At 37.3% G+C, this 14,097-nt stretch overlaps 1 protein-coding gene across 3 annotated transcripts in view; it reads right to left on the minus strand.

Annotated features, from left to right (window-relative positions):
• Positions 1-14,097, minus strand: part of ANKRD28 (ankyrin repeat domain 28) — a 102,870-nt gene that overhangs the window by 4,222 nt on the left and 84,551 nt on the right. For 2 of the 3 annotated variants that reach the window (XM_075212304.1, XM_075212303.1), the window contains exons 21-26: positions 10,711-10,930; positions 10,109-10,196; positions 9,935-10,018; positions 7,452-7,597; positions 1,702-1,784; positions 1,325-1,407 (exon numbers count right to left, since the gene is read on the minus strand). In XM_075212304.1, coding sequence (XP_075068405.1) covers positions 1,325-1,407; positions 1,702-1,784; positions 7,452-7,597; positions 9,935-10,018; positions 10,109-10,196; positions 10,711-10,930 — 704 coding nt within the window. Of the gene's footprint in view, positions 1-1,324; positions 1,408-1,701; positions 1,785-7,451; positions 7,598-8,445; positions 8,543-9,934; positions 10,019-10,108; positions 10,197-10,710; positions 10,931-14,097 lie in introns of those variants that run through there. The other variant, XR_012692765.1, reaches the window with a different exon arrangement.

Below are 14,097 nucleotides of genomic sequence, written 5' to 3' on the forward strand. Positions count from 1 at the left end.
CACCAGTGACCACAACCCTATCCTTGCTTTCCATTGAAGCAGGCCACCGAAAGTCCAACAGGTAGTACAAAACTTTGACAAAGTCGACTCCCTGGAATCTACAATCTGGTGACAAACTCAGAAGTAGGTTACCAGGTTATTCATTAAATTTGAAGCCCAGATGTACCCAAGGTAGACCTCACAAGAAGGATCTGCTGAATCAATGCAGCACAATTGCCTAGATTTCCTGAAGGAGCAGCTCAGATTAGGAAGGTAGCCATACAAAATAGGGACTTAATATCTTACTATCCAATTCAGGAGGTGTTTGTGCTACGGTGGGCCAAGAATGTTATCTTTATTTATCAGATACTTAGGACAGTGTACAAGCCCACTTAAATGACATTAGTAAGCACAACAAATTAGAACATCCCAAAAGGCTGACACACTATTCAATGGTTAGGAAAAAGCAGAACCATGAATAGTGGATTTTTACAATACATTGTAACTGCATTAATAATCTGTCTCTTGGTATATATTATATTTAAATGAATACTTGTATTGATTTGTGCTGTAAAATGGAACATAAATGAAAATTATACTGTAGTTCAATAAGTTAAGAAGATTATAATGATGGCCTTGTGTTGTTTGGAGAATAGAGTAGACATTTACCCTGTTCTCGGTTAGTTATCTTAATCACTCATAGTTATATAGGGTTATCAAACTGATAAAAAGGAGGAATGAGGAGGTAAAAAAAATATACATGTTTATTGATCAGTTATGATATCTGAGCAATCTATAAAAGCACTAAACACAGATATTAAAAAATAAACATATGAACATATAGCTTTAGACTATACGATGTAACTTTTCTGAAGCAGAATTCTCTTCAAGGACAGGATGCGATTATTCATTTGTAGAAAGCTAACATTTTGCCTTGTTTTTGCTGATCACCACATTTCTTGTACAAGTCATAACCCTTCTGCTTCTGACTCGTCCTTTCCTTATCCTTGTTTAAACAAGTAAATCTTAAGACACAGCCCTTTCTTTCTTTATGTTGTCCATTAATGTCCTCTCTTTATTCTTATCTGTGTTAAAAGTAAAGTTTCCTGTTTTTTGTTTAATAACGAATAATAATTGCAACTGCTGCAACTATGGAAAAATATGAACAGATTTCTGCAAGTGTCATTTATTGGAGCGCGTCCATGCTGGCATAACAAGAATGAAAAATACTTCTATTATTCACTTCATCAGAAATCATATTTATGTATCACTTGTATGATTAGGACTATGGGTGCTCCATAACACATACTTTTATATTTACATTTAATAGCAGCAAATCACTTACGTTTGCAAAGCGGCATTTGTTGCATTGATGAGGTTTCGGTCCGTAATTTGCTCTAGTATTAACAAGGCACTGGTTTCATGACCCTAATGAAGAAATAAACACAATGCACTGCAGTCTAAGGTAAACACTAAACTGTAAATATCTACCATGTATGAACGCTGTATATACAGTGTAATGACAGTGTGTTATGTTGCCCTTCAATAGTGTTGTACATTTCAGGTACAGCAAGAGCCCTTTAGAAGCAATCCATAGTTCATTAGAAGACATTACATAATCACTGGAATCTGTATTACAACATATGCATGATATACTAATGTAGTTGCAGCCTTCGACTAGTTGGAACAATGACTGATATTTTCTCCCCCATGGCAACTTACCTTACTACATGCCAAATGTAGCGCAGTATTTTTACTGTTATCTTGTAATGTTAGATCAGCTTTAGCACTGCTAACTAACACCTCTGAAAAAGAAAATATAGGATTTTATTTAAATAATGTATTACATGCAAAGTCATAAAATAATCAATAGCCACCCATTTGTGTGTTCAATATAAACAATACAGCAAAGGTAAACCGCTGACGTGGCGCCTCACTTGGTATGCAGCCAAATATGTATCACAGAAGACCCACTAATGCTTCAAAATCTATACATGTAACAAATAAATGGATACATACATATGGCGCTGCCTACACGCCCACTGTGTCCTGGGATGGACATGCAAGAATGTTCTTCAAACAGATCTCTGGAATGTGAAATCATAAACACAGAGACAATGATAGTGTAGTACGTTTGAAATATCAGCTGTTGTAACTGAACACTCCCATGTAACTCCCGTGCATGGATATTTCTATTGTGCACCCGTGTCTTCACTCTTTCTGTGACCCCCAAAGGGTATGCGCTTACTATATTGTCAAAGGTAACACGCCAAACTGGAACGGATATAATTCAGCAGTCACTTTTGGGATCTTCAAGCTCGAGAAAACATAACAAAAAAGCGATCTAGCGCATTAACTTTTAATTAAAAAATAAATATACCAAAGACAAGTGGACTCGTACCAAAGAACAACGTTTTCAATGCATGGTAAGTAGATAACCCAATATCCTCACCGCGACCTCTCCGTCTGTTCGCGTACAAAGTCCTCAGTCCCGGTTCCAAATGTAAGTAAAACCAACGCGTTTCAACTTATTAAAAAGTCTTTGTCAAGGTTATGTTCCCCAATTCAGTGTTCATCTTTTTATAGTCGTTTCCTAATTGTGATGCAGTCCAGAACGAGGTTTGGATTTGTTCCGTTTACAGGCATTTCCGGTATTGTTTCACTCCCCGATCTGGACGTAAATGCAGTCTTCTATTGTTGTTGATCTTTGCAGCTTATAGTGCCTAATCTAATACAAACACCAACTAGACTACGCAACACATGATAATATTGTAACCTCCGCAATAAGGATCCACGGAGGTATATCTCTCCCTCAGATGAACATGAAACGGGAAAAAAACAGAAAATGTATATTTATAAATAGTACAAAACACAGTCTCTTCACATATTGTTATATACAGAGACCAAACTCACTAATTCCAAGGAGTTATAACATGTGTCCCTAAACGTTCTCTAATAAAGAAAGAAAAAAAGAATTTGCTTCTATAAAAAACATTTCAATTCAAATTCAGCATTGTGTCCCTTAGGGGCAAGGGTATCTATATCATATATCCATCTCATCTCTGATTTTGCTAATCTAGAGAGGATGTCCTTGTTCTTCCAACATGCTTCGATTTTTTATAGCCCCCAAAAACCTATAACATGTTTTTCTGAACACGCATGATGAAGTTTGAAATGTTGGGACAGTGCATGTGTCTCTAGTCCCCTTCTTATATTATAAAAGTGTTCACGTAATCTTATTTTAAGAGGGCGAGTGGTTCTCCCTATATATACTTTGTTGCAACTGCACTTAATAGCGTAAATTACATTACTAGAATGACATGTAATGAATTGATCTATAGTGATCTCTTTATTATTCAGAACTAAAACCGTAGTTTTATTCTGTTCCATTTTGCAAGTTCTACATGCTACACATTCTGCACACCTATGGAAACCTTTCGTTCTAATCGATGCTCTCTTATCCTCCGGCAAGTGGCTCCTAATCAGTTTGTCTTTCAGATTAGGAGCCTTCCTATATATGAAAATAGGCTTGTCAGGGATCATGCTGCCTATTACTACATCTTGTTTTAACAGATACCAATATTTTTGAAATATCTTCTCTACTTGTTGATGTTTGGAATTAAATCCTGAAATAAAAGCCCATTCATATTTGGTGTCAATTCTTCCTAGATTTTTAATTTTGGGAGCTAAAAGATCCCCCCTTTTTATATCCTTCACCACTTTCTCTGCATCTATTAAGGTTTCTTCCATATATCCTTTCTGGCTGAATTCATGTTTCATCTCTTTTATTTGCTCATAGAATGTTTGATCTTTAGAGCAATTTCGCCTAACTCTTTTCATTTGGCTCAAAGGGATGTTTTCAAGCCAGAAACGGTGGTGATTACTATTCCGATCAATATAGCTATTAATATCTGTCGGTTTTTGATAGGTCTTTGTCTGTATGGTGGCAGCTTCAATATAAACCGTGATATCAAGAAAGTTGACATTAACTTTGCTCCATTGAAACGAAAGTTCAATATTACGGTCATTATCATTCAAATGACCAAAAAAAGCTTTCAGGTCAGATTCCGAACCTCTCCACACAAAAAATACATCGTCTATGTATCGGCGCCATGACACCAGGTCCGCCCCATAGCTATGTCCAGACCACACATATTCTTCTTCCCACTTGGTCATGAAAATGTTGGCGTAGCTTGGAGCGAACCTGGTGCCCATCGCGGTATCGATACACTGCAGATAATAATCTTCTTGAAACCTGAAATAGTTGTGCAATAACACAAATTCTATCCCTTCCATAATGAATCCCTTTAGTTCTTCTGTAATTGGCGTTGCGGACATGATATGTTTCACTGATTCTAACCCTATGCTGTGTGGTCTGGACATAGCTATGGGGCGGACCTGGTGTCATGGCGCCGATACATAGACGATGTATTTTTTGTGTGGAGAGGTTCGGAATCTGACCTGCAAGCTTTTTTTGGTCATTTGAATGATAATGACCGTAATATTGAACTTTCGTTTCAATGGAGCAAAGTTAGTGTCAACTTTCTTGATATCACGGTTTATATTGAAGCTGCCACCATACAGACAAAGACCTATCAAAAACCGACAGATATTAATAGCTATATTGATCGGAATAGTAATCACCACCGTTTCTGGCTTGAAAACATCCCTTTGAGCCAAATGAAAAGAGTTAGGCGAAATTGCTCTAAAGATCAAACATTCTATGAGCAAATAAAAGAGATGAAACATGAATTCAGCCAGAAAGGATATATGGAAGAAACCTTAATAGATGCAGAGAAAGTGGTGAAGGATATAAAAAGGGGGGATCTTTTAGCTCCCAAAATTAAAAATCTAGGAAGAATTGACACCAAATATGAATGGGCTTTTATTTCAGGATTTAATTCCAAACATCAACAAGTAGAGAAGATATTTCAAAAATATTGGTATCTGTTAAAACAAGATGTAGTAATAGGCAGCATGATCCCTGACAAGCCTATTTTCATATATAGGAAGGCTCCTAATCTGAAAGACAAACTGATTAGGAGCCACTTGCCGGAGGATAAGAGAGCATCGATTAGAACGAAAGGTTTCCATAGGTGTGCAGAATGTGTAGCATGTAGAACTTGCAAAATGGAACAGAATAAAACTACGGTTTTAGTTCTGAATAATAAAGAGATCACTATAGATCAATTCATTACATGTCATTCTAGTAATGTAATTTACGCTATTAAGTGCAGTTGCAACAAAGTATATATAGGGAGAACCACTCGCCCTCTTAAAATAAGATTACGTGAACACTTTTATAATATAAGAAGGGGACTAGAGACACATGCACTGTCCCAACATTTCAAACTTCATCATGCGTGTTCAGAAAAACATGTTATAGGTTTTTGGGGGCTACAAAAAATCGAAGCATGTTGGAAGAACAAGGACATCCTCTCTAGATTAGCAAAATCAGAGATGAGATGGATATATGATATAGATACCCTTGCCCCTAAGGGACACAATGCTGAATTTGAATTGAAATGTTTTTTATAGAAGCAAATTCTTTTTTTCTTTCTTTATTAGAGAACGTTTAGGGACACATGTTATAACTCCTTGGAATTAGTGAGTTTGGTCTCTGTATATAACAATATGTGAAGAGACTGTGTTTTGTACTATTTATAAATATACATTTTCTGTTTTTTTCCCGTTTCATGTTCATCTGAGGGAGAGATATACCTCCGTGGATCCTTATTGCGGAGGTTACAATATTATCATGTGTTGCGTAGTCTAGTTGGTGTTTGTATTAGATTAGGCACTATAAGCTGCAAAGATCAACAACAATAGAAGACTGCATTTACGTCCAGATCGGGGAGTGAAACAATACCGGAAATGCCTGTAAACGGAACAAATCCAAACCTCGTTCTGGACTGCATCACAATTAGGAAACGACTATAAAAAGATGAACACTGAATTGGGGAACATAACCTTGACAAAGACTTTTTAATAAGTTGAAACGCGTTGGTTTTACTTACATTTGGAACCGGGACTGAGGACTTTGTACGCGAACAGACGGAGAGGTCGCGGTGAGGATATTGGGTTATCTACTTACCATGCATTGAAAACGTTGTTCTTTGGTACGAGTCCACTTGTCTTTGGTATATTTATTTTTTAATTAAAAGTTAATGCGCTAGATCGCTTTTTTGTTATGTTTTCTCGAGCTTGAAGATCCCAAAAGTGACTGCTGAATTATATCCGTTCCAGTTTGGCGTGTTACCTTTGACAATATAGTAAGCGCATACCCTTTGGGGGTCACAGAAAGAGTGAAGACACGGGTGCACAATAGAAATATCCATGCACGGGAGTTACATGGGAGTGTTCAGTTACAACAGCTGATATTTCAAACGTACTACACTATCATTGTCTCTGTGTTTATGATTTCACATTCCAGAGATCTGTTTGAAGAACATTCTTGCATGTCCATCCCAGGACACAGTGGGCGTGTAGGCAGCGCCATATGTATGTATCCATTTATTTGTTCAATATAAACAATGTTTTCTACCTGGAAAACACCTCACAGAAACTATCAGAATCTTTCGTGATACAACTTTGTCAAACTATGGCAACATTTTTGTCCCAATTTAATCAGTGAAACCCTTTTCAAATCGTCAAGCAACTCATTTTGTTAATGTCTGAAACAATACCTCAGATTTAAGAATTGTGAACTGTGTTGTAAACAGTGTAGCAGTCTCACTGGTAATAGAACAATGCTGTGCAGAACACTAGAAATAATAAAATAGTGATGTATCTATAAATCTCTTTACAAAGTCTATGTGTGCCTCCTGCTATCCTCTGCAAGTTCTAGTGCTCCTATAGTAGCCTTTACACAGTATTGCTATGTCACAGGGATGTAAAATAAATTATGTCTCTATATAGAGCAAGTATATGCTCAGTATCAGGTGACCATATACTCTAGATTTGCATTTCCCGAACCAGTCATTCCATGGTGTGACCCCAGTGTAGTTAGGTTTATATGCAGTGGTAACATACTTATTGTGGGTTTCACTTACATGGAGATTGTCTACTACTTGGTAAATTTTGTTATTAGGCATTTGTAACTCTGAGTTACATGATCACTGATACTACATCAATGGAAGTGTTGTTTTACTGAACATTTCTATTCCTATCTTTTGTGTACTACTAGCAGAGAAACCTACACCTAGCAAAGGTTGAAATTAATGTGGATGTCAGTAAACACTGCTCATTTCCCATTTCCAAAAATATATGAATAGATGACCTTTACAATCTGCATTTTATTCTGTTAAACTCCATATCCATTCAGTGAGTATCAGCCATATACATGTAAAAATACAGATTTATAACATTGCCACGGCATAGACTGGCATAGACTGTTCTCGTTGTTTTACAAAGTACCTTGAAAAATTAAAGTAGTGCTATCTTTCCATCGGTGTGCATGAGGGCAAACTTACCTACTGCATTTGTTTGCCCATTTTCAGCAGCCATCATTAGTGGTGTCTTCCCAGAAGAATCCACAGCATTTACTTGAGCATTATGGCTGAGCAAAAGCTGCAAGCATTCAACATGGTCTGTAAACGCTGCAGCATGAAGAGGCGTCCTATACAAAATAAAAAGAAGCTATTGAGGATGGAGACAACCTATATCTATCAAGTTACATGTTATGATGGTTGCAGGTTCTGTATTTCTAATTTGCAAACTGTTCATGCCCTGGAGTTTGATACCCACCCACCCGGATTGATAGGGTGTGTAACCTCAGTGTTAGGCTTTTGTGTGTCCTGCAAGAGACAGGACCAGTGGGGGATAGACAAAAGGTATGTCCAAAGAGGAATGGAGACAACGTAGTCCAGTCCCTAGATAGCTGGAAATAGGCCGAGTGATTATGGTGACTTGCTGGAGAAGGATGTCAACAGTGCAAGGACTGTATGACACTAAAGAGAAAGTGGTAAGCCTAGCTGCCCACTGGCTAGTGATGGGCAAGTAGTGAGAGTGGGCCCTCATTGGGGCTAGGTTGTTTTTGTTTGATTAGAAACTGAATTGTAGTTGCTTCTGTGGAGCTAAAGCTCGTTTTTGTGTCAAATGTTTGCGTTCACCGGCTGCAGATCACTGTGTACTTGAGCAGTGTATCACAGATCAAAGGCTTGCTACCTCTGAATTATTCTCACCCTAATGTATAAATCATGTGTAGGCAGGAGTAATGCTATTTGCCTTTGCAGCACAGAAAAAACCCCCAGTAGAATAGTAATTAAATACTACTAATAATAATTCATAAATTTGGAAAAACATTAGTGATTTTTCATAAAATGTTATACAACGTTGTATCCCTGCAGCAGGATTCAGGGTAACTTTTGCATCTCAGTTATTTTTAGTCCCACAATATCCTGCCAACCAGAAAAACAAATTATATATATTATAATGCGACATTTCACAAATAAATAAGTAGTTTACTATAATTCTGTGGCAGGGTTAGGCACACTGTCTCTTCAGCTGAACAATGAGCTATTGGGCTGCTTTGTCCCTGTGGGGAAGGGCTGTGACTTTAGCTCTTTTGGTGACATATGTATATGTAAAACAAAGAAGGGAAAACATTGTACACATATATGCCTTGGCATTACACCATGATGGTCACAGCTTTCAGTGGGGTAATTACGTACAGATACATTTTTCACACAACATTTACATACATGATATTTCATTATCTCAGCCTTACAAATCTCATATTTCCCCACGGACATGACAAAAAGTTGAGCCAATCCCATATTGTCTCCAAAACGACACAAGCTTTATACTAAATTACAGATGGCAACTATGGTACTGCCATCTGGATACTATACACGTTCACCTTAGCTGCATATAATCAGCAGTCATTGTTACATCATTTATTCATAATAAAAAATAAAATAGGTGTGAGTGGAAGAGCCAATCACAACTGCAATCTCTTAATTAAAGCAATCACTGTGTATGTATCTGTCTAATATACATTGTAATTGGATATGTGGTATAATCAAGTCCTGTGTGGTTAAAGGGGGTGCTCTACACTATGTCCCTTACTCTGGAGCGGACACTGTGTAGCAAGTAACACTGTGGCTTCTTCTCTTAGGAGAATGAACACTTTCACCAGTTTCTTCATGGAGCTGCAGCCAGGGATGTGAGCAAAGCTACATTACCGAGTGTATAGTGCACTGTAACACTCCCTGCTCAGCTCCAGTCTACACTCACTGGGCTCATGGTAGGTTGCGTCTCCCCTTGTTTCAATTTCCAGACTATGGACCCTCAATCTGAACAGACTCGGTGCTGGTCTCTGCTTTGGTTTTTGCTTTAACTTTATTTTACATATGTTGCAAGCTTCTAACATTTGGAGAACCACAAGATGACCTTAATTGTTCTTCAGGGATAGAACATGTTGCACATTTTCCATGCAAAGCCCACAGCGATAACCATAGAAAATACATATCTATTTAAATCATTTTTCAGAACTAAAATTTGCTGTTATAATGATTTCACTGCAAAAGCAAATGCTTAATAGCATCACTCTTTAAACACACATGGAATTTCTCCATGATTTGTCAGACATTTTTGTAAACCCACAATATGAATATGGGGGTTTATATGCACTGAAAAATTGTGTTGACACCAACAGGACAATGATTAATAGTCTGTTATCAGTGTCCTTCTTAAAACTAATATCACTCTGATGATGTCCTAAGATGGGCAATGTACCATTTTAGGACATCACATCAGAGTGATATTACCAACAGTGATAAGCTCCATTATCAGAGACTATTGTGATCTGAATCTCCATAAGTAACAGATAGCGGTTAATCACTTTAGGCAATAGTTTTATTTGTATTGGTTTGCGAAGACAACTGTATAGTAAAATGATTAGATCGTTATTTACAGTGAGATACTTTCTATAGATCGCAAACGTTATTCTTACCTTCCTTTTGAGTCCACTGAATTCACAATGCTTGTACCTAATGTGTCTATTAACATTTCTGCAGCACCTTCATTATCATTTATGCTAAGAAAAAGAGAGAAATATTATTGATCATCAAAATGACTTTGTGCAGAATAAATATCCTACTGTTCTTGGTACATGCGATTGTCTTACACGGCACAATGCAGGGGACTGAACGCATTTCCTTCCATTTTCTGAAACACTTCTTGCTCCAACAGCAGCTCTACACAGGCATCGTGTCCTGTTCAGGAGAATAAGGGAAGATTTGGGGGATACATTAACAAAGGATAAACTGAGTACACTTTGACATTGAACCACTCACTATAACCGATAGGACAAAGCAGCAAAAAGCAGGTCCCTACAGTAAGCAGAATTTTAAAGAGCAGTTTAAAAAAAAATAAAAAATGTACCTACACCATAAAGACACATGGAAAGAATCAGCAGCCCTAATATGTTGAATGATGTAATATGCAATCCATAAAGGAGTGGCATGAACTGTAGCTCTTAAGTGAAATTAAATACTATATACAGCCCTTATTAGAGATGAATGCAATTATATAAGTGGGCTTGCAAGATAAATTCAAGCATGAATAAATAATTCAAGAGCAATTCAATTAAAAAAAAAAAAAGTGTAACTGTCAGTACAGGCAAATGAGTTTCATTACTCTTCTTACTGGCCACAAAAGTCAGGACACAAAATAAAAGGTATTAACGAATCAGAAAATAAGAATCCACCGCAGTTGAATAGAGCATACCATTATAACAGGCCCAGTGAAGAGAGGTGTATCCGTGATTGTCTACTATTGCTGGAACAACATCTGCAGAGACAGCAGTCTGGAGAAGAGCACCCAGAACACCAATATGACCACATGCTGCTGCCAAGTGAATTGGTGTGCGGCCTCTGCAGTCTCGCAGTAAGAAGTTAGCACTGTGCTGCAGCAACGCCTCGACACACTCCTCATGCCCAGTCACTGCCTAAGACGGAAAAAAAAATGGCACATTTACAAGACCCCAAATTTATTAAATAAAAAAAAGCAAACAAAATAATAATTCCTCCAATGTTTTGCCTAAAATACAAACACAAAAGGACAAGTTTTAAACATCATTTTTAGCTATTAAAAAATGCGAAAAATACATTAGATCCAAGATAAAACATCAAGCATTGTGAACTGTGTGTGCTACCCTGTCACATAGTATAGACGCACAGCTGGAGATTCTGGTAAGAGCAGAACAGTTGTGCATACACAAAAAAGTATGTGTCCTGCTAGCCGAAAGACATCACATTGAATGCTTTGTCATCTTACATTAAACACATAAAATATTGTATTAGTATCACGAACAGACAGAAGCTGAAAATATAACAGTTTCCTCCTTAAGTGAATACAAGTACATAAATACAGTAGTGAAACCACTGCTACATCTCATTTTCAGGACATTGCAGTAATCATTTAAGAAAGCTGAACACAAAAGACCGTCCATCTGCATTAAAAGAAAGCTTACGGAGGACATAAGTAAATGGTCAATTTAATCCTTTACTTCTAAAAATGCTTAAACATTTAAAAGTTATATCAGAAATCTAAATCGCCACCAAATATCTGAAATACAAGCAGCGATCAAAAAAGACAGTCCTAATATTTAGTACACTTTGTCCGTGAGGTGTGCTAATATCTAATGACCAAATAATGACCTGTCTGCATTGTGTAGGTTAGATTTTAGACATTTTTATAGCCATGCCTGAACATTAAAAATCTAATCAAATGTAACTATGCTACGTTTACACTACATATTGTCTTGTCAACACAGAAATAGGTTCCTTTTGTTCCTTCAAAAGGAAGTAAAGGCTCTAGTCTACATTAATCTACACATGGACAGATGCGTATGAATGAGCTGAAAAATGTACCCGACTTTATACTTAACCAAGTATGTCCCCCATGCTCCCCCTCATCTCCTTTGCAGCAGATCACCATGATAGGAGGGAGGTGCTTCTCCAAAATGCAAACAGAAAATGTGACTGGCTTGCAGACCCGCTCTGTACTAATGTACTAGGAGGATTTTAAATACAGAGGCAGGGACAGTCATGTGACAACAGCTCAGTTTTTTTTTCTTTTTTTTTTAAAACTTGCATCAAAACAAACAGTACTGAAGACAGTGCCACAGATATGGGAAGGGGCTTTACTGTTTGTAATGGAATGGGAAGGAAATATTTTACATTTTTAAACAGAGCTGTGGAATTAGAGCTGAACCTGTACATCACACGAGCCCACCCGGCAAATGGACCCTGTACGCCACTGGCCACAACTTTCCTGAATAAGCCACACCGCTAAAGATAGAATGCTTTGTTCATTTTTGCCACAGTCAATTCTGTCCCCAAACACAATTGGAAGATTAAAAACACACACCAAGATATCTATAGCCTTGGATTAGATTGCTAGCCTTGTGAGAATGAATTGGCCATCAGGCTATTTGCTCATCAGTCATTTGTGCAATGGAGAGACGGGCCAATTCATTCTTACAAGGAAAGCAATTTAATCATAGGCTATAAAAATCATACTAATCCTATCCATCTCAACATCTCCTCAAATGGCAAGCAGCAAGAGTAAGTCTTGTATACAATATAAAAACAGAGCAATTTAAAATAGTTAATGCAGTGAAAATTCTCAGCACTTGATCTGTGACAGGATTTATAGAAGATTAAAACATGTGTCCAGGCGGCTGTTTGTTAGGATATGTCCCTCTTCTGCTAGAAAGATCTTTCTTAGTCTTCGATGTGACTGGAATCTTAATTATGGAATGTACAATGTGACCCATTTTCTCAGTTGGCGTGTAAAACAATCAGTTGGCAAAGCGCAAAAGGTTTCCTGTCAGCTGACAACATAAAGAGGCCAACGTGGTTATTGGCTGACAGACATTACTGCCCACTCTGAGGCTGGGATCGTTCTAAGCTTACATGCGGATATTTCTGACCAGTATGGGCAAACACAACCATACCTGGCTTAAGAAATGACCATGAGTGCTTTGCTAAAGACTACATACACTTGCACATTTAAGCCCACATACATGAATATATGATATGGGTCTTAATCTTTGCTTGGGTGCTGCATAGTTTATTGTATGCCTATTAAAATGTGCTAAAATAAAAAAAAAAGTACAGACTATTCACAGAAATGCAGAAGAAACCATACTATAAACACACACTCTAGTTACAGGTGCAGTATCCCACAGTGACTATAAGGCTGTATTTCTGATGCCCCTTCAATGTTGTGCCTATGTTCCTATATCTTCTCGCTATAACAAATTATCTCTAAAGCAAAACAATCCATACTGTACTGTGATCTGACCTTAGCTACACTAATTTGACAGAAAATTTTAAGAAGAAAAAAAAAAAAAAAAAAGGCCTCAGCTTTTGACACCCCCCCCAATCATTTACTGGTGGGAAGGGGCTTATGCCAATAATCCCTATGCTAATTCAACACTGGCATTAAATGAGCATATGAAGTAGAAAAGTCAACCAGAAGCCAGGCATACAGAAGCAAAGACTGCAATATAGAAGCTTTTACGATCATCAGGTATCACACTTCACAAATACCATGTACGGTTATGTTACCCTATGGCAAACACACAGATATCCACTATTATCATTAGTTCGTCTAACTGCACTAGACTGCTAATATTTGACTGGTCGCTTATGGGTCAAACAGTTGTTCTATTAAATAAGTCCTCTAGTGTGCTTTTGGAGTGACTAAAAATAAACGATAGCTAAAATAAAAATCTTCCCAATTAACAATTCTGACTTCAGATCCTGCCCCTTGTAAGGATACCATAAAAAGAGAAGGAGTAGTTTACATTTAATAGGTTCTATTTAAAAAGATGGTGCCCTGCCTCTTAATGTATCTGTGTCTCCTTTGACTGTAGGTGAACTTATATGTTACAGATGCATGAACTCAGTGATTGTTAATACTACAGTATAATAAACATCCACTTGTACCATAGGAATCTAAACAAATATGTATTCAAATACCCACTCACGGACCATGTGACCCAAATTTATTTTCACATGCTTAAATACGCAGGAGTGTTGTTACACAGACTTATAAACAATATTAAAATGTTCTGCTGATGCTGCAGAAGACACACCCTTTAAA

Source organism: Mixophyes fleayi, chromosome 5 (genome assembly GCF_038048845.1).
Source record: "Mixophyes fleayi isolate aMixFle1 chromosome 5, aMixFle1.hap1, whole genome shotgun sequence".
Taxonomy (NCBI): domain Eukaryota; kingdom Metazoa; phylum Chordata; class Amphibia; order Anura; family Limnodynastidae; genus Mixophyes; species Mixophyes fleayi.